Raw genomic sequence first — 24296 nt, forward strand, 5'->3', positions numbered from 1 at the left:
AAATCTTTTGGGTCTCTGGGATCAGTAGGACAGGGTAGATTGCAGCTTGGAAAGGCTTATTGTTTAATCATTCCCAGAAACGTACAAAGACCAGGAGGCATTTTGTAACTAAAGTCTGGGGATGTTTCAATCGATTCATGTTGGATTTTAGTGGGGTTTATTTTATGGGATATTTGAGAAGTTTACAAATTTGATTACTTTTCTCTCAATCTGAAAGTGCACAGGGAGATCCCAGGCTGCAGTCAGAGTCCACTCGCCCAGATGTCAGAGACACAGAGGACACACACACCTCTCTGACCTATAATTCTCACGTCAGGGGTCCTTGTAGCCCCCACCCTCCATACCCAGCACCTCCCTGCCTGAACCACCCCACCCCACCTCCTGCCCTTAACCTCCTCGTACGGCCCACGCCCACCTCCTTGCCAGCCCTGGGAAAACGGTATTGGAATGGGAGAAAGTTGGAAATGCTGCAGTGATGGCTGAATATATTTATTCCATTTCTTTACTCCCGATTCACACTGGTCGTTAGAAGTAATTTAAAAGCATGCACACACACACACACACACACACACACGCCCATTGTGCTTCTATTGAGGATGTCAGATGGGTTGTGTAACAATGGAGAGACTTTTACTCTGCCTGAAAACGAGGTTCCAGCCTCTCCTCAAAGGGGGGTTTGGGGGCCAGGCTCAATCATTGATCAATCCTGTGAAAAAACGTCAGGGGTAAAATTCGAATTTGGTGATAACAAACTGCCCGCTCGCATTTCACACTCCCCATTTTCTACTTCCCCCCCCCTCACTCTCTGCTCATATTCCACTCTCCCCGGGTCACCCTCGCTCATGTTTCCCTCTCTGTGTTCACTCTGTGTCCCCCCGCCCCCCCACCCCCACCTGATACACTACCAGCTGCTCCATGTGAACAGACAGCGAGTCTCACCCCAGTCTCACTATGACGCTCCATCAGAGTCAACCCAGCTGGAGGCCGATAGTAAGAGGGGCGGATCTCAGTCGGATCGGTACTGGGCAGGTCTGCACCAGCACAGTGGCAGGTAAGTGAACAGCCTTTATTCAACCCCCTGGGGTCTCAGACTGACTGTTCCTTCAGAACTGGGTGTCCAATGGTACCCAGGAAGAGGGGAAGATGGCAGGTTCTATACCCCGGCAGCAGTCAGGGAATTTAAGGGTTATTGTCGAGATTTGGCAGAGAGTAGCAATGTGTATGATAATCAAATTCCCCTCCCCACTTCCAAAACATTCGCACCATGTATGTATCTGTATAATATATATACACAAACACACAACATTGGGTTACAGATCTCACCTCATCAACCAGCAAAGTGTGTGGTTAAATGCACAATCACATATATTACAGACCATCTGCATGCTACTGGCTAATAGCTGGAGAGATGTCCCAGGGCCATTGCCGACCCGGCCCAGCTCTCTCTCCTATCATTTTCTCTCTCACTCTGCCCTGCTCATTTTGTTGTGTGATTCGATGAGACAGAAAGATATCGTAACGTTAAACTGTGATGCGTCAAGAATGCTCTAAGATTACTTTGCAATATCATTGTCTGGTTAGAAAATTTCAAGGAGAGAGAGAGTCCATGCACAACATGAATGAATGTTTCAAATCAGACTTGTCTACAGAGTGGATCTAAGTTGAGAGGGGCAGTAAATTACTGACCAGTCATTGGAAATCTGGCTATTAATGCTACTGATCAACATTGATAGGTAGAGTGAAGGACTGTGGGAGGTTGAGAAAGCAGCAAGGAATGAGGGGGGAGAGGGAGGCAGGGAAGTGGAAGGAGAGTGGAGGGGAGGGAATGGGGAAGTCAAAGGAACTCAGGGGGGGGAGAGGGATGGGGAGAAGGACGAGGAATGGGATGGGGGAGGGGAGGAGAAGGGAAGCTTTGGATAGGGTGTCCAGAAACAGGGAGAGGTGTGGGGAGAGGAGGAATGTGTGAAGAAATGGTGTTGGGAGGGAAGTGAGGTTGGTAAGCAGTGGGAAGAGAAGGAATGGGGAGTGAGGCGTTGGGCAGAGAGATGAGCAAGTGAGAGGAAGTAAGGAGAGAGAAGGGGTTCGGGTTGGGGAAGGGAGGAGGCAGGGGAGGGGATGTGGAGGTTGTTGGGGAAGGGACAGTGAAGGGGGGAATGGGATGGGCTGTGGGTGGGAAGGGTATGAATGGGTTGCTAATTCAATAAGTCCTGTTGATAGCCAGTTTCTAAGAACAGGTGAATGGATTTCTGAACAAAGGATGGGTTTTCAAATGAAATATTCCTTCTTGTCCTCTGCATTAGCTTGACTTCCCTCTGCGTTGATGATTGCTGTATCTGCGTCGGGTGCATCTTCAGCTCCCTTGGCCTCGTTTGTCAGATAGGTTCCTGTCACAACACAATGATTTACATTTAGTGAATGCTGAATAATTTACCAACCAAACTATGTGCTGAGTCTTAGAGTGGGAACTGGCAGCTCAAGCTCAACTGGCCGGTGCAGACTCGATGGGCCGAATGGCCTCCTTCCGCACTGTAAATTCTATGATTCTATGAACTCCACCACTGACTCTAAAGAGCAGAAGAAAATATAAGACGGCTGTTGAATGTGGTGATGAATCCGTCGGGGGCTCTGGTACCGAAGGTGGTGGTGTCCGTGGACGCGGAGAAAGCATTTGATCGGGTGGAGTGGCGGTACTAGTTCGACGTTTAGGGAAGGTTTGGGTTTGGGCCGGGATTTGTGGCATGTGTGCGGTTGCTGTATGTGGCACCAAGGGTGAGGACGAATGGTATGAGCTCATGAAGCTTTGACTTGCACAAGGTTGCGAGGCAGGGGTGCCCACTGTCGCTGTTGCTGTTTGCGTTGACCATAGAGTCATTGGCAATGGCTCTCAGGGGGTCTGCAGAGTGGCGGGGGATTATGATAGGACAGAGGGGGCATCGGGTGTCGCTCTATGCCGATGACCTCTTGCTGTATGTCTCGGATCTGTTGGAGAGTATGGGAAGGATTATGGGCCTGTTGGGGAGGTTTGGAGGGTTCTCAGGGTTCAAGCTGAATGTAGGGAAAAGCGAGGTATTCCCGGTGAATGAGCTGGCACAGCGGGCTAATTTAGGGGGGATGCCATTTACGGTAGCAAGGGATAGGTTTAGGTATTTGGGGATTCAGGTAGCGAGGGTATGGACGGGGCTCATAAGTGGAACTTAACGAAGCTGGTAGAGGAGGCTAGAGAGGATCTTAAGAGGTGGGATACACTGCACTTAACGTTGGCGGGGAGGGTCCAAGTGGTGAAAATGAATATTCTGCCGAGGTTCTTGTTTATCTTTCAGGCTCTCCCGATGTTTATACCAAAAAGGCCTTTTTTCGGAAAGTGGACACGATCATTTCTGACTTTGTATGGGCAGGGAAGGTGCCGAGGGTGGGGGGGACCCTGCTCAGAGGCAGCAGGGGGGGGTCGGCGTTGCCGAACTTGCTTCATTATTATTGGGCGGCGAATGTGGACAAGGTGCAGCGGTGGTGGGAAGGAGAAGGGGTAGAGTGGGTTAGGATGGAGGAGGAATCTTGTAAGGGGTCTAGTTTGAGGGCTATGGTGACGGCAGCATTGCCAATGGCTCCGAGTAGGCATTCAGGGAGCCCAGTGGTGCAGTCCACGGTGAAGATATGGGGCTGAATTCTCCAAAAATAGGGTTCTGTCCCCACGCCAGCGTACAAACGCTGGCGTTTCACTCTGGACTTTCGTCAAGCGATTCGCGAGCGCGGTTCAGCAGCGTCGGCCATGATTCCCGCGCGAACGCCCATTCTCCCCCCTGCGCCGAACGTGATTTCGGTGCGGAGGCTCAGCGTATCCAGCCCATGGAGTCAGCTGAGGAGGCATTTTAGGGTGAAAGGGATGTCGGTGCTAACGCGCTGTGCGAGAATCATGAGTTTGAGCCGGCCGGCGTCGTGGCCTTTGCCTCTGATTGTACGGCGGCGAATTTTGCTGGAGTGGCGGTCGGCATCGCCACCGGGGGTAGCGGCTCGGTTGGGTAACCTGTACGATTTCCTGTAATTAGAGAAGATAAAGCCTGAGTTAAGGGGCTCAGCAGGTGGGGTTTGAGGAAAGGTGGGGGATGTTGTGACCTTGTTTGAGGGGCTGTTCGTGTTTTGGGGGGGGGGGGGGGTGAAAAAGGGGAAGAATCTATCCAGACGGTGTAGTTAATTGTTGGGAAGTATGTTTCCCGGGTGTTTATTCGCTGTAACCCGTTTTGAAGTTTGTAATAAAATACATTTAAATGTGGCTAAACTATTCAGCTCCACTATTCCGTGCACATTCTCATTATTCTCTGGGTCAATAGGTTTGCCTACTGGCGACATCTCAGTCACCGTCTGATTCTCATGGCCTTTGTGGCAGGTGCTTTGGGTGGTAGTGGTTTTCTTTCATTCATTCATGGGATGTGCGTGTCCCCTGGCCACCCCCCACCAGTTCCTCCAACCCTCGTGGAACCCCCCCCCCCCCGGCCAGTGGCTGCCACGGTGGGTTTCCGACCGCTCAGACCACACGTCAGCCGCGCGGCCATGAACTCGGTCCATCGGGGGCAGAGCATCCGGGGGGGGGGGGGGGGGAGAGCCTTCCGATGACACGCCAACGGCGTGCGGCGTGCGACGCGATGACGCCATTTCGGAGGGGGCGGAGACTCCAAACCGGCGTCAACCCGCCGCCTCTCCCAGTTTGGGCATCGGAAGGGATTCTCCACACGATCACCGATTACCATATCGGTGTTGGGCAGCGGAGAATCACAACCCTATTCTCTGGCTTGGTAGTAATCATAGAATCATAGAAGTTACACTGCAGAAGGAGGCCATTTGGCCCATCGAGTCTGTACCGCTCCTTGGAAAGAGCACCCCACTTTTGTCCACACCTCCACCCTAACCCTGTAACACACCGAACCTTTTTGGACACTAAGCGGCAATTTATCACGCCCAATTCACCTAACCTGCACATCTTTGGACTGTGGGAGGAAACCGGAGCACCCGGAGGAAACCCACGCAGACACGGGGAGAACGTGCAGACTCCGCACAGACAGTGACCCAGCGGGGAATCGAACCTGGGACCCTGAAGCTGTGAAGCAACAGAGCTAACCACTGTGCTACCGTGCTGCCCTTAATGTCTCTAAGGAAAACAGAGGTAGTTTTAAGGGACGTATATTGGTATTGTTAAATGGGGCAGCACAAGTGGATAGCACTGTGGCTTCACAGCTCCAGGGACCCAGGTTTGATTCCCCACTGGGTCACTGTTTGTGCAGAATCTGCACGTTCTCCCCGTGTGTGCGTGGGTTTCCTCCGGGTGCTCCGGTTTCCTCCCACAGTCCAAAGACGTGCAGGTTAGGTGGATTGGCCATGATAAATTGCACTTAGTGTCCAAAAAGGTTAGGAAGGGTTATTGGGTTACGGAGATAGGGTGGAAGTGAGGGCTTAAGTGGGTCGGTGCAGACTCAATGGGCCGAATGGCCTCCATCTGCACTGCATGTTCTATGACGACAAGGGAAAAACAGAAATAGTGTCCTAGGTTAAGTGTCCGAGGCGGGGGGGGGGGGGGGGGGGGGAGGGGTACCAGAGCAATAGGTTTGAAGGTGAAAGCATTGAGGGAGAACTAGGGAATAGGGCCGGTATGGCTCTGAGGAAGAGCAGACAGGAAGATGTTGCTGAAAACAGCGGGTCTGGAAGAGAAACCTTTCTGGAAACAGCTGAGGGAGAGCATTGCTTTAAAAGAAGATTTGAAAGTGTATCTTTTTGAAAGTCGAATTTGAAATCACTCGTGTTGAAGCCAGAGATCAGTGAGTGAAGGTGGTTCGTGGTACAAGAATGATCTGGGGGCATTGAGGAGAAATCCACAGAAATTCATTTGGGTTCAGGGTGGAGTGTGTCTGACCACAGCCAGTCTGTGTGTTTAAAGGGACTGTGTGTTACTGAGACCATCATAGCCTAAGATATACTTTTTAACCTGTGTAAACCTTAAACTCTGCATATTTGTGGAGATAAGTGGGAAAGGGAGTTTTGTATTATCAAACTTTTCATATTGAATAAATGTTATTTATCGATATGTTTTTTAATTTACAAATTTAAAGTATCCAATTCATTTTTTCCAATTAAGGGGCAATTTAGCGTGGCCAATCCATCTGCCCATCTTTGGGTTGTGGGGGCGAAACCCACGCAGATACGAGGAGAGTGTGCAAACTCCACACGGACAGTGACCCAGAGCCGGGATCGAACCTGGGACCTCGGCGCCGTGAGGCAGCCCTGCTGCCCATTTTCTCGATCTTTTGAGCCATGGTTCCATTCTAGAATCTTCCCGTCCAGTTTACCAATTGGGATCGTAACGTGGCAGAATGGGGGCTCTGCTGGGCCATGAGGTTCCAGATTGTGGTTCTGTACAATTTTGCCACAGTGCCTCATGGATGCCCATTTTTGAGTTACTAGATCTGTTTGAAGTCTATCCCATTTAGCACGGTGGTAGTGCCACACAACACGATGGAGGGTATCCTCAATGTGAGGACAAGTATTGATTCATCAGCTGGGGGTGGGTATGTGCTGCGTGGTAATCAGCAGGAGGTTTCCTTTCCCATGTTTGACCTGGTGCCAGGAGACTTCATGGGGCCCAGAGTGGAAGTTGAGGACTCCCAGGGCAATTCCCTCCTGACTGTATCCCACCGAGCCGCCACCTCTGCTGGGTCTGTCCTGCCGGTGAGACAGGACATACCCAGGAATGGTGAGAGTGCTGTCTGGGACATTGGGCGAGATTCTCCGACCCCCCGTCGGGTCGGAGAATCGCCGGGGGCTGGCGTGAATCCCGCCCCCGCCGGTTGCCGAATTCTCCGGCACCGGAGATTCGGCGAGGGGGGGAATCACGCCGTGCTGGTTGGCGGGCCCCCCCCTCGATTCTCCGGCCCGGATGGGCCGAAGTCCCGCAGCTAAAATGCCTGTCCCGCCGGCGTGGATTAAACCACCTACCTTACCAGCGGGACAAGGCGGCGCGGGCGGGCTCCGGGGTCCTGGGGGGGGGGGGCGGGGGGCGCGAGGCGATCTGGCCCCGGGGGGTGCCCCCACGGTGGCCTGGCCCGCAATCGGGGCCCACTGATCCGCGGGCGGGCCTGTGCCATGGGGGCACTCTTTTCCTTCCGCCTTCGCCACGGTCTCCACCATGGCGGAGGCGGAAGAGACCCCCTCCACTGCGCATGCGCGGGGATGCCGTGAGCGGCCGCTGACGCTCCCGCGCATGCGCCGCCCGGAGATGTCATTTCCGCGCCAGCTGGCGGGGCACCAAAGGCCTTTTCCGCCAGCTGCTGGGGCAGAAATCCCTCCAGCGTCGGCCTAGCCCTTTAAGGTTGAGGCTCGGGCCCCCAAAGATGCGGAGCATTCCGCACCTTTGGGGCGGCGAGATGCCTGTCTGATTTGCGCCGTTTTGGCGCCAGTCGGCGGACATCGCGCCGTTTCCGGAGAATTTTGCCCCTTATTCGCCTTTCTGCTGTGGTTTGAAACAACTGAATGCTTAGCTAGGTAATTTCAGAGGACAGTTAAGAGCTAATCACATTGCTGTGGACTGGTGTTACATGTAGGTTTCCCTCCCTCAGGGGAATTAGTGAATCAGATGGAATTGAAATTGAATGAATAAAAAGCTGAAACACAAAACTGGTCTCGGAAATGGTGACCATGAAACCAAAAATTGTCTTAAAAATCTATCTACTTCACAAATGCTCCACAAATGACCTTTCGGGGAGGAAATCAGCCGTCCTTACCCGGTCTGGCCTACAAGTGACTCCAGACCCAGTCTGAAATGCCGTCTTATAAATCACAAAAAGCGAGCATGCAGATTCAGACGGAAATAGGGAAGGCGTATGGAATGTTGGCCTTTATTTCAAAGGGAATGGAATATAAAAACGCAGAAGTCTTGCTGAAACTATACAAGGCACCTCCCCCTGGACAGCTCAGCAATTGCCCGGGAAGTTTAAACTTCCACTCAGCTAATGTGCAGCACGCGGAAATAACTGAGAGCACGATTTAAATCAGAACCTTCCGATGTTTCCGACGGCCTCACAGGAAAACTCTGAAGAATTGAAACCATTTCTAACTTCCGGGTAACGGAAGCACTGACTGCCCCCACCCCAAATAACCCATGGGACTTGCCCACCAATCCCCAAGCCCACCCGCTAATCTCCCCAATCTAACTACCCTCAATCCCCCATGGGAGCCCCCCCCCCTCCTGTGACCCCCTCCATTAACCCCCACACTCCCAACTAACACCTTACACTCCACGGAACCCACTCAATATCCCTCCCCTCACCCCCACCGACTCCACATTGACCACACAACCCATCTACCACTGACCACCAGACTCCCACCTAACCCCCACCCCCAGTCCTACCAACTTACCTGACAAACCTGCCTTCACTCTGCCTTCTCCAATTTGCTGAACCTTTAACCAGACCTGCTTTATGGGACCGATCGCTGTAGAAAAGGGTGTGTGTCTTCCTTACCTCTGACTCTGCTGCCCTCAATGCTAGGCTGCAGGAATCTGTTGCACGAGACTGTTCTGACTGTGGCTGGGAGAGAAAAGAGCAGCTGGATTGTAAGGTAAGATACTCGGAATGAAGTGGCAACCCAGCTCTTCCTAACATTCCACAGACAGGATGAACACATGGATCTAAGAGTGTGAAGATTGTGAGAGAAACAGGCCGGATGGTTTAAACTCTCACCCACCTTTATGCCGAGCCAGGTAACGCCCTAGCACGATTATCAAACACAGGGTGATGAAGACGACAACAGCCACCACTCCACCTATCACAGCATGGTCAGGACCTGACTGTCCAGCCAGGGCACTTGGATCTAGTTAAAAATAAACAGAGCGGGTTAGTGAGAGAACACGAGAGAGCCAGAGCTGGTCCCAGACTCGAACAACATCTAAACGTGGATAAAGTGACCCATGGCGGGTTGCAGTGACTCCATTCACATCCCAAGCAAACCAACCCACATCGGAAATGGTGTAGGTTCCTTCACACCCAGTGCTGGGATCCTGGTGATGTGAAGCAACAGTGCTAACCACTGTGCTACCGTGCCGCCCAGTGACAGACCCGTCCCCACCAGTACTGTACCCCAGTGTTATACAGTGACAGACCCGTCCCCACCAGTACTGTATCCCAGTGTAATACAGAGACAGACCCGTCCCCACCAGTACTGTACCCCAGTGTTATACAGTGACAGACCCGTCCCCACCAGTACTGTACCCCAGTGTTATACAGTGACAGACCCGTCCCCACCAGTACTGTACCCCAGTGTAATACAGCGACAGACCCGTCTCCACCAGTACTGTACCCCAGTGTTATACAGTGACAGACCCGTCCCCACCAGTACTGTATCCCAGTGTAATACAGAGACAGACCCGTCACCACCAGTACTGTACCCCAGTGTTATACAGCAACAGACCTGTCCCCACCAGTACTGTACCCCAGTGTTATACAGTGACAGACCCGTCCCCACCAGGACTGTACCCCAGTGTTATACAGCGACAGACCCGTCCCCACCAGTACTGTACCCCAGTGTTATACAGAGACAGACCCGTCACCACCAGTACTGTACCCCAGTGTTATACAGCAACAGACCTGTCCCCACCAGTACTGTACCCCAGTGTTATACAGCGACAGACCCGTCCCCACCAGTACTGTACCCCAGTGTTATACAGTGACAGACCTGTCCCCACCAGTACTGTACCCCAGTGTTATACAGTGACAGACCTGTCCCCACCAGTACTGTACCCCATTGTTATACAGTGACAGACCCGTCCCCACCAGTACTGTACCCCAGTGTTATACAGTGACAGACCCGTCCCTACCAGTACTGTACCCCAGTGTTATACAGTGACAGACCTGTCCCCACCAGTACTGTACCCCAGTGTTATACAGTGACAGACCCGTCCCCACCAGTACTGTACCCCAGTGTAATACAGTGACAGACCCGTCCCCACCAGTACTGTATCCCAGTGTTATACAGAGACAGACCCGTCCCCACCAGTACTGTACCCCAGTGTTATACAGAGACAGACCCGTCCCCACCAGTACTGTACCCCAGTGTAATACAGTGACAGACCCGTCCCCACCAGTACTGTATCCCAGTGTTATACAGAGACAGACCCGTCCCCACCAGTACTGTATCCCAGTGTTATACAGAGACAGACCCGTCCCCACCAGTACTGTACCCCAGTGTTATACAGCAACAGACCTGTCCCCACCAGTACTGTACCCCAGTGTTATACAGTGACAGACCCGTCCCCACCAGGACTGTACCCCAGTGTTATACAGCGACAGACCCATCCCCACCAGTACTGTACCCCAGTGTTATACAGAGACAGACCCGTCACCACCAGTACTGTACCCCAGTGTTATACAGCAACAGACCTGTCCCCACCAGTACTGTACCCCAGTGTTATACAGCGACAGACCCGTCCCCACCAGTACTGTACCACAGTGTTATACAGCGACAGACCCGGCCCCACCAGTACTGTACCCCAGTGTTATACAGTGACAGACCTGTCCCCACCAGTACTGTACCCCAGTGTTATACAGCGACAGACCCGTCCCCACCAGTACTGTACCCCAGTGTTATACAGTGACAGACCTGTCCCCACCAGTACTGTACCCCAGTGTTATACAGCGACAGACCCGTCCCCACCAGTACTGTACCCCAGTGTTATACAGCGACAGACCCATCCCCACCAGTACTGTACCCCAGTGTTATACAGTGACAGACCCATCCCCACCAGTACTGTACCCCAGTGTTATACAGTGACAGACCTGTCCCCACCAGTACTGTACCCCAGTGTTATACAGAGACAGACCCATCCCCACCAGTACTGTACCCCAGTGTTATACAGTGACAGACCTGTCCCCACCAGTACTGCACCCCAGTGTTATACAGAGACAGACCCGTCCCCACCAGTACTGTACCCCAGTGTTATGCAGTGACAGACCCATCCCCACCAGTACTGTACCCCAGTGTTATACAGAGACAGACCCGTCCCCACCAGTACTGTACCCCAGTGTTATACAGAGACAGACCCGTCCCCACCAGTACTGTACCCCAGTGTTATACAGTGACAGACCCGTCCCCCCCAGTACTGTACCCCAGTGTTATACAGTGACAGACCCGTCCCCACCAGTACTGTATCCCAGTGTTATACAGTGACAGACCCGTCCCCACCAGTACTGTACCCCAGTGTTATACAGTTGCAGACCCGTCCCCACCAGTACTGTACCCCAGTGTTATACAGCGACAGACCCGTCCCCCCAGTACTGTACCCCAGTGTTATACAGTGACAGACCCGTCCCCACCAGTACTGTACCCCAGTGTTATACAGTGACAGACCCGTCCCCCCCAGTACTGTACCCCAGTGTTATACAGTGACAGACCCGTCCCCACCAGTACTGTACCCCAGTGTTATACAGTGACAGACCCGTCCCCACCAGTACTGTACCCCAGTGTTATACAGTGACAGACCCGTCCCCACCAGTACTGTACCCCAGTGTTATACAGCGACAGACCCGTCCCCACCAGTACTGTACCCCAGTGTTATACAGTGACAGACCCGTCCCCACCAGTACTGTATCCCAGTGTTATACAGAGACAGACCCGTCCCCACCAGCACTGTACCCCAGTGTTATACAGTGACAGACCCGTCCCCACCAGTACTGTACCCCAGTGTTATACAGAGACAGACCCGTCCCCACCAGTACTGTACCCCAGTGTTATACAGAGACAGACCCGTCCCCACCAGTACTGTACCCCAGTGTTATACAGTGACAGACCCGTCCCCACCAGTACTGTACCCCAGTGTTATACAGTGACAGACCCGTCCCCACCAGTACTGTATCCCAGTGTTATACAGTGACAGACCCGTCCCCACCAGTACTGTACCCCAGTGTTATACAGTTACAGACCCGTCCCCACCAGTACTGTACCCCAGTGTTATACAGCGACAGACCCGTCCCCCCCAGTACTGTACCCCAGTGTTATACAGTGACAGACCCGTCCCCACCAGTACTGTACCCCAGTGTTATACAGTGACAGACCCGTCCCCCCCAGTACTGTACCCCAGTGTTATACAGTGACAGACCCGTCCCCACCAGTACTGTACCCCAGTGTTATACAGTGACAGACCCGTCCCCACCAGTACTGTACCCCAGTGTTATACAGTGACAGACCCGTCCACACCAGTACTGTACCCCAGTGTTATACAGCGACAGACCCGTCCCCACCAGTACTGTACCCCAGTGTTATACAGTGACAGACCCGTCCCCACCAGTACTGTATCCCAGTGTTATACAGAGACAGACCCGTCCCCACCAGTACTGTACCCCAGTGTTATACAGTGACAGACCCGTCCCCACCAGTACTGTACCCCAGTGTTATACAGAGACAGACCCGTCCCCACCAGTACTGTACTCCAGTGTTATACAGAGACAGACCCGTCCCCACCAGTACTGTACCCCAGTGTTATACAGTGACAGACCCGTCCCCACCAGTACTGTACCCCAGTGTTATACAGAGACAGACCCGTCCCCACCAGTACTGTACCCCAGTGTTATACAGTGACAGACCCGTCCCCACCAGTACTGTACCCCAGTGTTATACAGCGACAGACCCGTCCCCACCAGTACTGTACCCCAGTGTTATACAGGGACAGACCCGTCCCCACCAGTACTGTACCCCAGTGTTATACAGCGACAGACCCGTCCCCACCAGTACTGTACCCCAGTGTTATACAGAGACAGACCCGTCCCCACCAGTACTGTACCCCAGTGTTATACAGTGACAGACCCGTCCCCACCAGTACCGTACCCCAGTGTTATACAGAGACAGACCCGTCCCCACCAGTACTGTACTCCAGTGTTATACAGAGACAGACCCGTCCCCACCAGTACTGTACCCCAGTGTTATACAGAGACAGACCCGTCCCCACCAGTACTGTACCACAGTGTTATACAGTGACAGACCCGTCCCCACCAGTACTGTACCCCAGTGTTATACAGTGAGACCCGTCCCCACCAGTACTGTACCCCAGTGTTATACAGTGACAGACCCGTCCCCACCAGTACTGTACCCCAGTGTTATACAGAGACAGACCCGTCCCCACCAGTACTGTACCCCAGTGTTATACAGTAACAGACCCGTCCCCACCAGTACTGTATCCCAGTGTTATACAGTGAGACCCGTCCCCACCAGTACTGTATCCCAGTGTTATACAGTGACAGACCCGTCCCCACCAGTACTGTACCCCAGTGTTATACAGCGACAGACCCGTCCCCACCAGTACTGTACCCCAGTGTTATACAGCGACAGACCCGTCCCCACCAGTACTGTACCCCAGTGTTATACAGCGACAGACCCGTCCCCACCTGTACTGTATCCCAGTGTTATACAGTGACAGACCCGTCCCCACCAGTACTGTACCCCAGTGTTATACAGTGACAGACCTGTCCCCACCAGTACTGTACCCCAGTGTTATACAGTGACAGACCCGTCCCCACCAGTACTGTACCCCAGTGTTATACAGTGACAGACCCGTCCCCACCAGTACTGTACCCCAGTGTTATACAGTGACAGACCCGTCCCCACCAGTACTGTACCCCAGTGTTATACAGTGACAGACCCGTCCCCACCAGTACTGTACCCCAGTGTTATACAGCGACAGACCCGTCCCCACCAGTACTGTACCCCAGTGTTATACAGTGACAGACCCGTCCCCACCAGTACTGTATCCCAGTGTTATACAGAGACAGACCCGTCCCCACCAGCACTGTACCCCAGTGTTATACAGTGACAGACCCGTCCCCACCAGTACTGTACCCCAGTGTTATACAGAGACAGACCCGTCCCCACCAGTACTGTACCCCAGTGTTATACAGAGACAGACCCGTCCCCACCAGTACTGTACCCCAGTGTTATACAGTGACAGACCCGTCCCCACCAGTACTGTACCCCAGTGTTATACAGTGACAGACCCGTCCCCACCAGTACTGTATCCCAGTGTTATACAGTGACAGACCCGTCCCCACCAGTACTGTACCCCAGTGTTATACAGTTACAGACCCGTCCCCACCAGTACTGTACCCCAGTGTTATACAGCGACAGACCCGTCCCCCCCAGTACTGTACCCCAGTGTTATACAGTGACAGACCCGTCCCCACCAGTACTGTACCCCAGTGTTATACAGTGACAGACCCGTCCCCCCCAGTACTGTACCTCAGTGTTATACAGTGACAGACCCGTCCCCACCAGTACTGTACCCCAGTGTTATACAGTGACAGACCCGTCCCCACCAGTACTGTACCCCAGTGTTATACAGTGACAGACCCGTCCACACCAGTACTGTACCCCAGTGTTATACAGCGACAGACCCGTCCCCACCAGTACTGTACCCCAGTGTTATACAGTGACAGACCCGTCCCCACCAGTACTGTATCCCAGTGTTATACAGAGACAGACCCGTCCCCACCAGTACTGTACCCCAGTGTTATACAGTGACAGACCCGTCCCCACCAGTACTGTACCCCAGTGTTATACAGAGACAGACCCGTCCCCACCAGTACTGTACTCCAGTGTTATACAGAGACAGACCCGTCCCCACCAGTACTGTACCCCAGTGTTATACAGTGACAGACCCGTCCCCACCAGTACTGTACCCCAGTGTTATACAGTGACAGACCCGTCCCCACCAGTACTGTATCCCAGTGTTATACAGAGACAGACCCGTCCCCACCAGCACTGTACCCCAGTGTTATACAGTGACAGACCCGTCCCCACCAGTACTGTACCCCAGTGTTATACAGAGACAGACCCGTCCCCACCAGTACTGTACCCCAGTGTTATACAGAGACAGACCCGTCCCCACCAGTACTGTACCCCAGTGTTATACAGTGACAGACCCGTCCCCACCAGTACTGTACCCCAGTGTTATACAGTGACAGACCCGTCCCCACCAGTACTGTATCCCAGTGTTATACAGTGACAGACCCGTCCCCACCAGTACTGTACCCCAGTGTTATACAGTTACAGACCCGTCCCCACCAGTACTGTACCCCAGTGTTATACAGCGACAGACCCGTCCCCCCCAGTACTGTACCCCAGTGTTATACAGTGACAGACCCGTCCCCACCAGTACTGTACCCCAGTGTTATACAGTGACAGACCCGTCCCCCCCAGTACTGTACCTCAGTGTTATACAGTGACAGACCCGTCCCCACCAGTACTGTACCCCAGTGTTATACAGTGACAGACCCGTCCCCACCAGTACTGTACCCCAGTGTTATACAGTGACAGACCCGTCCACACCAGTACTGTACCCCAGTGTTATACAGCGACAGACCCGTCCCCACCAGTACTGTACCCCAGTGTTATACAGTGACAGACCCGTCCCCACCAGTACTGTATCCCAGTGTTATACAGAGACAGACCCGTCCCCACCAGTACTGTACCCCAGTGTTATACAGTGACAGACCCGTCCCCACCAGTACTGTACCCCAGTGTTATACAGAGACAGACCCGTCCCCACCAGTACTGTACTCCAGTGTTATACAGAGACAGACCCGTCCCCACCAGTACTGTACCCCAGTGTTATACAGTGACAGACCCGTCCCCACCAGTACTGTACCCCAGTGTTATACAGAGACAGACCCGTCCCCACCAGTACTGTACCCCAGTGTTATACAGTGACAGACCCGTCCCCACCAGTACTGTACCCCAGTGTTATACAGCGACAGACCCGTCCCCACCAGTACTGTACCCCAGTGTTATACAGGGACAGACCCGTCCCCACCAGTACTGTACCCCAGTGTTATACAGCGACAGACCCGTCCCCACCAGTACTGTACCCCAGTGTTATACAGAGACAGACCCGTCCCCACCAGTACTGTACCCCAGTGTTATACAGTGACAGACCCGTCCCCACCAGTACCGTACCCCAGTGTTATACAGAGACAGACCCGTCCCCACCAGTACTGTACTCCAGTGTTATACAGAGACAGACCCGTCCCCCCCAGTACTGTACCCCAGTGTTATACAGAGACAGACCCGTCCCCACCAGTACTGTACCACAGTGTTATACAGTGACAGACCCGTCCCCCCCAGTACTGTACCTCAGTGTTATACAGTGACAGACCCGTCCCCACCAGTACTGTACCCCAGTGTTATACAGTGACAGACCCGTCCCCACCAGTACTGTACCCCAGTGTTATACAGTGACAGACCCGTCCACACCAGTACTGTACCCCAGTGTTATACAGCGACAGACCCGTCCCCACCAGTACTGTACCCCAGTGTTATACAGTGACAGACCCGTCCCCACCAGTACTGTATCCCAGTGTTATACAGAGACAGACCCGTCCCCACCAGTACTGTACCCCAGTGTTATACAGCGACAGACCCGTCCCCACCAGTACTGTACCCCAGTGTTATACAGTGACAGACCCGTCCCCACCAGTACTGTATCCCAGTGTTATACAGAGACAGACCCGTCCCCACCAGCACTGTACCCCAGTGTTATACAGTGACAGACCCGTCCCCACCAGTACTGTACCCCAGTGTTATACAGAGACAGACCCGTCCCCACCAGTACTGTACCCCAGTGTTATACAGAGACAGACCCGTCCCCACCAGTACTGTACCCCAGTGTTATACAGTGACAGACCCGTCCCCACCAGTACTGTACCCCAGTGTTATACAGTGACAGACCCGTCCCCACCAGTACTGTATCCCAGTGTTATACAGTGACAGACCCGTCCCCACCAGTACTGTACCCCAGTGTTATACAGTTACAGACCCGTCCCCACCAGTACTGTACCCCAGTGTTATACAGCGACAGACCCGTCCCCCCCAGTACTGTACCCCAGTGTTATACAGTGACAGACCCGTCCCCACCAGTACTGTACCCCAGTGTTATACAGTGACAGACCCGTCCCCCCCAGTACTGTACCTCAGTGTTATACAGTGACAGACCCGTCCCCACCAGTACTGTACCCCAGTGTTATACAGTGACAGACCCGTCCCCACCAGTACTGTACCCCAGTGTTATACAGTGACAGACCCGTCCACACCAGTACTGTACCCCAGTGTTATACAGCGACAGACCCGTCCCCACCAGTACTGTACCCCAGTGTTATACAGTGACAGACCCGTCCCCACCAGTACTGTATCCCAGTGTTATACAGAGACAGACCCGTCCCCACCAGTACTGTACCCCAGTGTTATACAGTGACAGACCCGTCCCCACCAGTACTGTACCCCAGTGTTATACAGAGACAGACCCGTCCCCACCAGTACTGTACTCCAGTGTTATACAGAGACAGACCCGTCCCCACCAGTACTGTACCCCAGTGTTATACAGTGACAGACCCGTCCCCACCAGTACTGTACCCCAGTGTTATACAGAGACAGACCCGTCCCCACCAGTACTGTACCCCAGTGTTATACAGTGACAGACCCGTCCCCACCAGTACTGTACCCCAGTGTTATACAGCGACAGACCCGTCCCCACCAGTACTGTACCCCAGTGTTATACAGGGACAGACCCGTCCCCACCAGTACTGTACCCCAGTGTTATACAGCGACAGACCCGTCCCCACCAGTACTGTACCCCAGTGTTATACAGAGACAGACCCGTCCCCACCAGTACTGTACCCCAGTGTTATACAGTGACAGACCCGTCCCCACCAGTACCGTACCCCAGTGTTATACAGAGACAGACCCGTCCCCACCAGTACTGTACTCCAGTGTTATACAGAGACAGACCCATCCCCACCAGTACTGTACCCCAGTGTTATACAGAGACAGACCCGTCCCCACCAGTACTGTACCACAGTGTTATACAGTGACAGACCCGTCCCCACCAGTACTGTACCCCAGTGTTATACAGTGAGACCCGTCCCCACCAGTACTGTACCCCAGTGTTATACAGTGACAGACCCGTCCCCACCAGTACTGTACCCCAGTGTTATACAGAGACAGACCCGTCCCCACCAGTACTGTACCCCAGTGTTATACAGTAACAGACCCGTCCCCACCAGTACTGTATCCCAGTGTTATACAGTGACAGACCCACCCCCAACAGTCCTGTACCCCAGTTATACAGTGACAGACCCATCCCCCCCAGGACTGTACCCCAGTGTTACACAGTGACAGACCCGTCCCCACCAGTACTGTACCCCAGTTATACAGTGACAGACCCGTCCCCCCCCAGGACTGTACCCCAGTGTTATACAGTGACAGACCAATCCCCACCAGTACTGTGCCCCAGTGTTATAGTGACAGACCAATCCCCACCAGTACTGTACCCCAGTGTTATACAGTGACAGACCCATCCCCACCAGTACTGTACCCCAGTGTTATACAGTGACAGACCCGTCCCCACCAGTACTGTACCCCAGTGTTATACAGTGACAGACCCGTCCCCACCAGTACTGTACCCCAGTGTTATACAGTGACAGACCCATCCCCACCAATACTGTATCCCAGTGTTATACAGTGACAGACCCGTCCCCACCAGAACTGTACCCCAGTGTTTACAGTGACAGACCCATCCGCACCAGTACTGTACCCCAGTGTTATACAGTGACAGACCCGTCCCCACCAGTACTGTACCCCAGTGTTATACAGTGACAGACCCGTCCCCACCAGTACTGTACCCCAGTGTTATACAGTGACAGACCCGTCCCACCAGTACTGTGCCCCAGTGCTATACAGTGACAGACCCGTCCCACCAATACTGTACCCCAGTGTTATACAGTGACAGACCCGTCCCCACCAGTACTGTACCCCAGTGTTATACAGTGACAGACCCACCCCCAACAGTCCTGTACCCCAGTTATACAGTGACAGACCCATCCCCCCCAGGACTGTACCCCAGTGTTACACAGTGACAGACCCGTCCCCACCAGTACTGTACCCCAGTTATACAGTGACAGACCCGTCCCCCCCCAGGACTGTACCCCAGTGTTATACAGTGACAGACCAATCCCCACCAGTACTGTGCCCCAGTGTTATAGTGACAGACCAATCCCCACCAGTACTGTACCCCAGTGTTATACAGTGACAGACCCATCCCCACCAGTACTGTACCCCAGTGTTATACAGTGACAGACCCGTCCCCACCAGTACTGTACCCCAGTGTTATACAGTGACAGACCCGTCCCCACCAGTACTGTACCCCAGTGTTATACAGTGACAGACCCATCCCCACCAATACTGTATCCCAGTGTTATACAGTGACAGACCCGTCCCCACCAGAACTGTACCCCAGTGTTTACAGTGACAGACCCATCCGCACCAGTACTGTACCCCAGTGTTATACAGTGACAGACCCGTCCCCACCAGTACTGTACCCCAGTGTTATACAGTGACAGACCCGTCCCCACCAGTACTGTACCCCAGTGTTATACAGTGACAGACCCGTCCCACCAGTACTGTGCCCCAGTGCTATACAGTGACAGACCCGTCCCACCAATACTGTACCCCAGTGTTATACAGTGACAGACCCGTCCCCACCAGTACTGTACCCCAGTGTTTAAAGTGACAGACCCGTCCGCACCAGTACTGTACCCCAGTGTTATACAGTGACAGACCCGTCCCCACCAGTACTGTACCCCAGTGTTATAGTGACAGACAAATCCCCACCAGTACTGTACCCCAGTGTTATACAGTGACAGACCAATCCCCACCAGTACTGTACCCCAGTTTTATACAGTGACAGACACGTCCCCACCAGTACTGTACGCATGTGCTATACAGTGACAGACCCGTCCCCTCCAGTACTGTACCCCAGTGTTATAGTGACAGACCCGTCCCCACCAGTCCGGTACCCCAGTGTTATACAGTGACAGACCCGTCCCCACCAGTACTGTACCCCAGTGTTATACAGTGACAGACCTGCCCCCACCAGTACTGTACCCCAGTGTTATACAGTGACAGACCCGTCCCCACCAGTACTGTACCCCAGTGTTATACAGTGACAGACCTGCCCCCACCAGTACTGTACCCCAGTGTTATACAGTGACAGACCATTCCCCACCAGTACTGTACCCCAGTGTAATACAGTGACAGACCCGTCCCCACCAGTACTGTACTCCAGTGTTATACAGTGACAGACCCGTCCCCACCAGTACTGTACCCCAGTGTTATACAGTGACAGACCCGTCCCCACCAGTACTGTACCCCAGTGTTATACAGTGACAGACCTGCCCCCACCAGTACTGTACCCCAGTGTCACACAGTGACAGACCCGTCCCCACCAGTACTGTACCGCAGTGTTATACAGTGACAGACCCGTCCCCACCAGTACTGTATCCCAGTGTTATACAGTGACAGACGCGTCCCCCCCAGTACTGTACCCCACTGTTATACAGAGACAGACCCGTCCCCGCCAGTACTGTACCGCAGTGTTATACAGTGACAGACCCGTCCCCACCAGTACTGTACCCCAGTGTTATACAGAGACAGACCCGTCCCCAACAGTACTGTACCCCAGTGTTATACAGTGACAGACACGTCCCCACCAGTACTGTACCCCAGTGTTATACAGTGACAGACCCGTCCCCGCCAGTACTGTACCCCAGTGTTATACAGTGACAGACCCGTCCCCACCAGTACTGTACCCCAGTGTTATACAGTGACAGACCCGTCCCCACCAGCACTGTACCCCAGTGTTATACAGTGACAGACCCGTCCCCACCAGTACTGTACCCCAGTGTTATACAGTGACAGACCCGTCCCCACCAGTACTGTACCCCAGTGTTATACAGAGACAGACCCATCCCCACTAGTACTGTACCCCAGTGTTATACAGTGACAGACCCGTCCCCACCAGTACTGTACCCCAGTGTTATACAGTGACAGACCCGTCCCCACCAGTACTGTACCCCTGTGTAATACAGTGACAGACCCGTCCCCACCAGTACTGTACCCCAGTGTTATTAGTCACAGACCCGTCCCCACCAGTACTGTACCCTGGTGTTATACAGTGACAGACCCGTCTCCACCAGTACTGTACCCCAGTGTTATACAGTGACAGACCCGTCCCCACCAGTACTGTACCCCAGTGTTATACAGTGACAGACCCGTCCCCACCAGTACTGTACCCCAGCGTTATACAGAGACAGACCCGTCCCCGCCAGTACTGTATCCCAGTGTTATACACTGACAGACCAGTCCCCACCAGTACTGTACCCTGGTGTTATACAGTGACAGACCCGTCTCCACCAGTACTGTACCCCAGTGTTATACAGTGACAGACCCGTCCCCACCAGTACTGTACCCCAGTGTTATACAGTGACAGACCCGTCCCCACCAGTACTGTACCCCAGCGTTATACAGAGACAGACCCGTCCCCGCCAGTACTGTACCCCAGTGTTATGCAGTGACAGACCCGTCCCCACCAGTACAGTACCCCAGTGTTATACAGTGACAGACCCGTCCCCACCAGTACAGTACCCCAGTGTTATTAGTCACAGACACTGTCAAAGAGGCACTAAAAACATAAAATACACAGAGTTGACTGAAAATACTCCGAACTCTTCAATTTATTATTTGCACTTTTGCGACCAGGATAAAGTCCTCAGCTTCACTCCCACCTTTATTACACAATCAGCAAACTTCAACTATCCAATCACTGCTGGCTGTCCAGTATCAGTAAAAGTTCTGAGGGAGTGCTGCACTGTCAGAGGGTCAGTGCTGAGGGAGTGCCGCACTGTCAGAGGGTCAGTACTGAGGGAGTGCTGCACTGTCAGAGGGTCAGTACTGAGAGAGTGCCGCACTGTCAGAGGGTCAGTACTGAGGGAGTGCTGCACTGTCAGAGGGTCAGTACTGAGGGAGTGCTGCACTGTCAGAGCCTCTGTACTGAGGGAGTGCTGCACTGTCAGAGGGTCAGTACTGAGGGAGCGCTGCACTGTCAGAGGGTCAGTACAGAGGGAGTGCCGCACTGTCTGAGGGTCAGTACTGAGAGAGTGCCGCACTGTCAGAGGATCAGTACTGAGGGAGTGCCGCACTGTCAGAGGATCAGTACTGAGGGAGTGCTGCACTGTCAGACGGTCAGTGCTGAGGGAGAGCTGCACTGTCAGAGGGTCAGTACTGAGAGAGTGCCGCACTGTCAGAGGGTCAGTACTGAGGGAGAGCTGCACTGTCAGAGGGTCAGTGCTGAGGGAGTGCCGCAGTGTTAGAGGGTCAGTACTGAGGGAGTGCTGCATTGTCAGAGGGTCAGTACTGAGGGAGTGCTGCACTGTCAGAGGGTCAGTACTGAGGGAGTGCCGCACTGTTAGAGGGTCAGTACTGAGGGAGTGCTGCACTGTCAGAGGGTCAGTACTGAGGGAGTGCCGCACTGTCAGAGGGTCAGTACTGAGGGAGTGCTGCACTGTCAGAGGGTCAGTACTGAGGGAAGGCTGCACGGTCAGAGGGTCAGTACTGAGGGAGTGCTGCACTATCAGAGGGTCAGTACTGAGGGAGTGCTGCACTGTCAGAGGGTCAGTACTGAGGAGTACTGACCCTCTCGCAGGGCAGCACGGTAGCACAGTGGTTAGCACTGTTGTTTCACAGCTTCAGGGTCCCAGGTTCGATTCCCGGCTTGGGTCACTGTCTGTGGGAAGTCTGCACATCCTCCCCGTGTCTGCGTGGATTTCCTCCGGGTGCTCCGGTTTCCTCCCACAGTCCAAAGATGTGCAGGTTTGGTCGATTGGTCCTCTTAAATTGCCCTTAGTGTCCCTTAGGTTGGGGGGGGGTTACTGTGTTTCGGGGATAGGGTGGAGGTGTGGCCTCATTAGGTTGCTCTTTCCAAGGGCTGGTGCAGACTCAATGGGCCGAATGGCCTCCTTCTGCATTGTAAATTCTATGATTCAAATGGAAAGTTATTTCAAATGATGTTTCACAGTGCTCGTTGTTGGGACCCACCGTTTGTGTTTATATTAACCAATTGGGCGTGAACATGGGGGCATGATTGGGAAATTTGCAGATGGCACAAAGATTGGCTGAGTGGTGAACAGCGTAGAGGATAGCTGCAATCTCCAGGATGATATCGATGGATTGATGGAGTGTGACAAAGTGGCAGATGGAATTTAACACGGAGAAATGTGAGGTCAGCATTATCGGGAGTACACAATAGATGGGAATATACTGAGAGGGGCAGGTGAAGTGAGAGATCTTGACCACCCTTTGTGCTCCAGCTTTCTGCAATCTCTCTCCATTTAAATAAGAATCTGCAGGCAGCACGGTGGCGCAGTGGTTAGCACTCTGCCTCACGACGCCGAGGTCTCAGGTTCGATCCCAGCTCTGGGTCACTGTCCGTGTGGAGTTTGCACATTCTCCCCGTGTCTGCGTGGGTTTCACCCCCACAACACAAAGATGTGCAGGGCAGGTGGATTGGCCGCGCTAAATTGCCCCTTAATTGGAAACATTTTCTTCCAAAATGAAGAATCTCACATATTCCCACATTGAATTCCACTTGCTAATTTTCTGCCCACTCAGTGAACCTGTCAATATCTCTCTGAAAACTATTTGTATCCTCGTTACAACCTGCCTTCACACCCACCTTTGCATCATCCACAAATCTGGCCACAGTCTATGTTCCTTCCTCCAAATCATTAATATCTATATTGTGAGGGGCTGGGGTCCCAGCACTGATCCCTCTGGCTCCCCACTGGTTAATGCCCCCCCCCCCCCCCAACCTGAGAAAGACCCTCTTATTGCTCCTCACTCCTTCCTGTTGGTGATAATCGAACTGAGTGAAAAAACAGATGGCAGGGTCCAAATGACTTTCTGTCCTGTGTTCCTCCTTCTGAGCCCAGCCTGACCAGATTTGAGGATCACCATTTTTCTCTCTCACATGGATTTCAGTCTGCTGATCGGAATCACAGTGTGTAGAGTTTCCTGGACACCAGCTATATTGGCCCTATTTTGTCTTTAATCTCCATAATGTCCATTCCCTCACCACTGACTCCATATCTCCCTTGGCAACTGACTGAAGCTGATCTTTGTCTTCGTAACCTTGCTGTCCTCTTTGACTTTGTTTCATTACGATCCTGTGAAGCATCTCCAGATGTTTTACCACAATAAAGACCATAAGACATAGAACCAGAATTAGGCCATTCGGCCCATCGAGTCTGCTCCGCCATTCAATCATGGCTGATATTTTCTCATCCCCAATCTCCTGCCTTCTCCCCTTAACCCCTGATCCCCTTATTAATCAGGAACCAATCTATCTCTGTCTTAAAGAAACTCAGTGATTTGGCCTCCCACAGCCTTCT

General features: G+C 53.2%; 1 protein-coding gene across 2 annotated transcripts in view; it reads right to left on the reverse strand.

Annotated features, from left to right (window-relative positions):
• Positions 1 to 473: 473 nt before the first annotated feature.
• The window catches only part of cadm2b (cell adhesion molecule 2b), a 646038-nt gene continuing 622215 nt past the window's right edge, over positions 474 to 24296 (reverse strand). For both annotated transcript variants that reach the window (XM_072513056.1, XM_072513057.1), the window contains 2 exons: positions 8725 to 8850; positions 474 to 2384 (listed from right to left, as the gene is read on the reverse strand). In XM_072513056.1, the coding sequence (XP_072369157.1) occupies positions 2266 to 2384; positions 8725 to 8850 (245 nt within the window). In that variant the 3' untranslated portion in view covers positions 474 to 2265. The remainder of the gene's footprint in view (positions 2385 to 8724; positions 8851 to 24296) is intronic.

Source organism: Scyliorhinus torazame, chromosome 8, assembly GCF_047496885.1.
Source record: "Scyliorhinus torazame isolate Kashiwa2021f chromosome 8, sScyTor2.1, whole genome shotgun sequence".
NCBI lineage: Eukaryota > Metazoa > Chordata > Chondrichthyes > Carcharhiniformes > Scyliorhinidae > Scyliorhinus > Scyliorhinus torazame.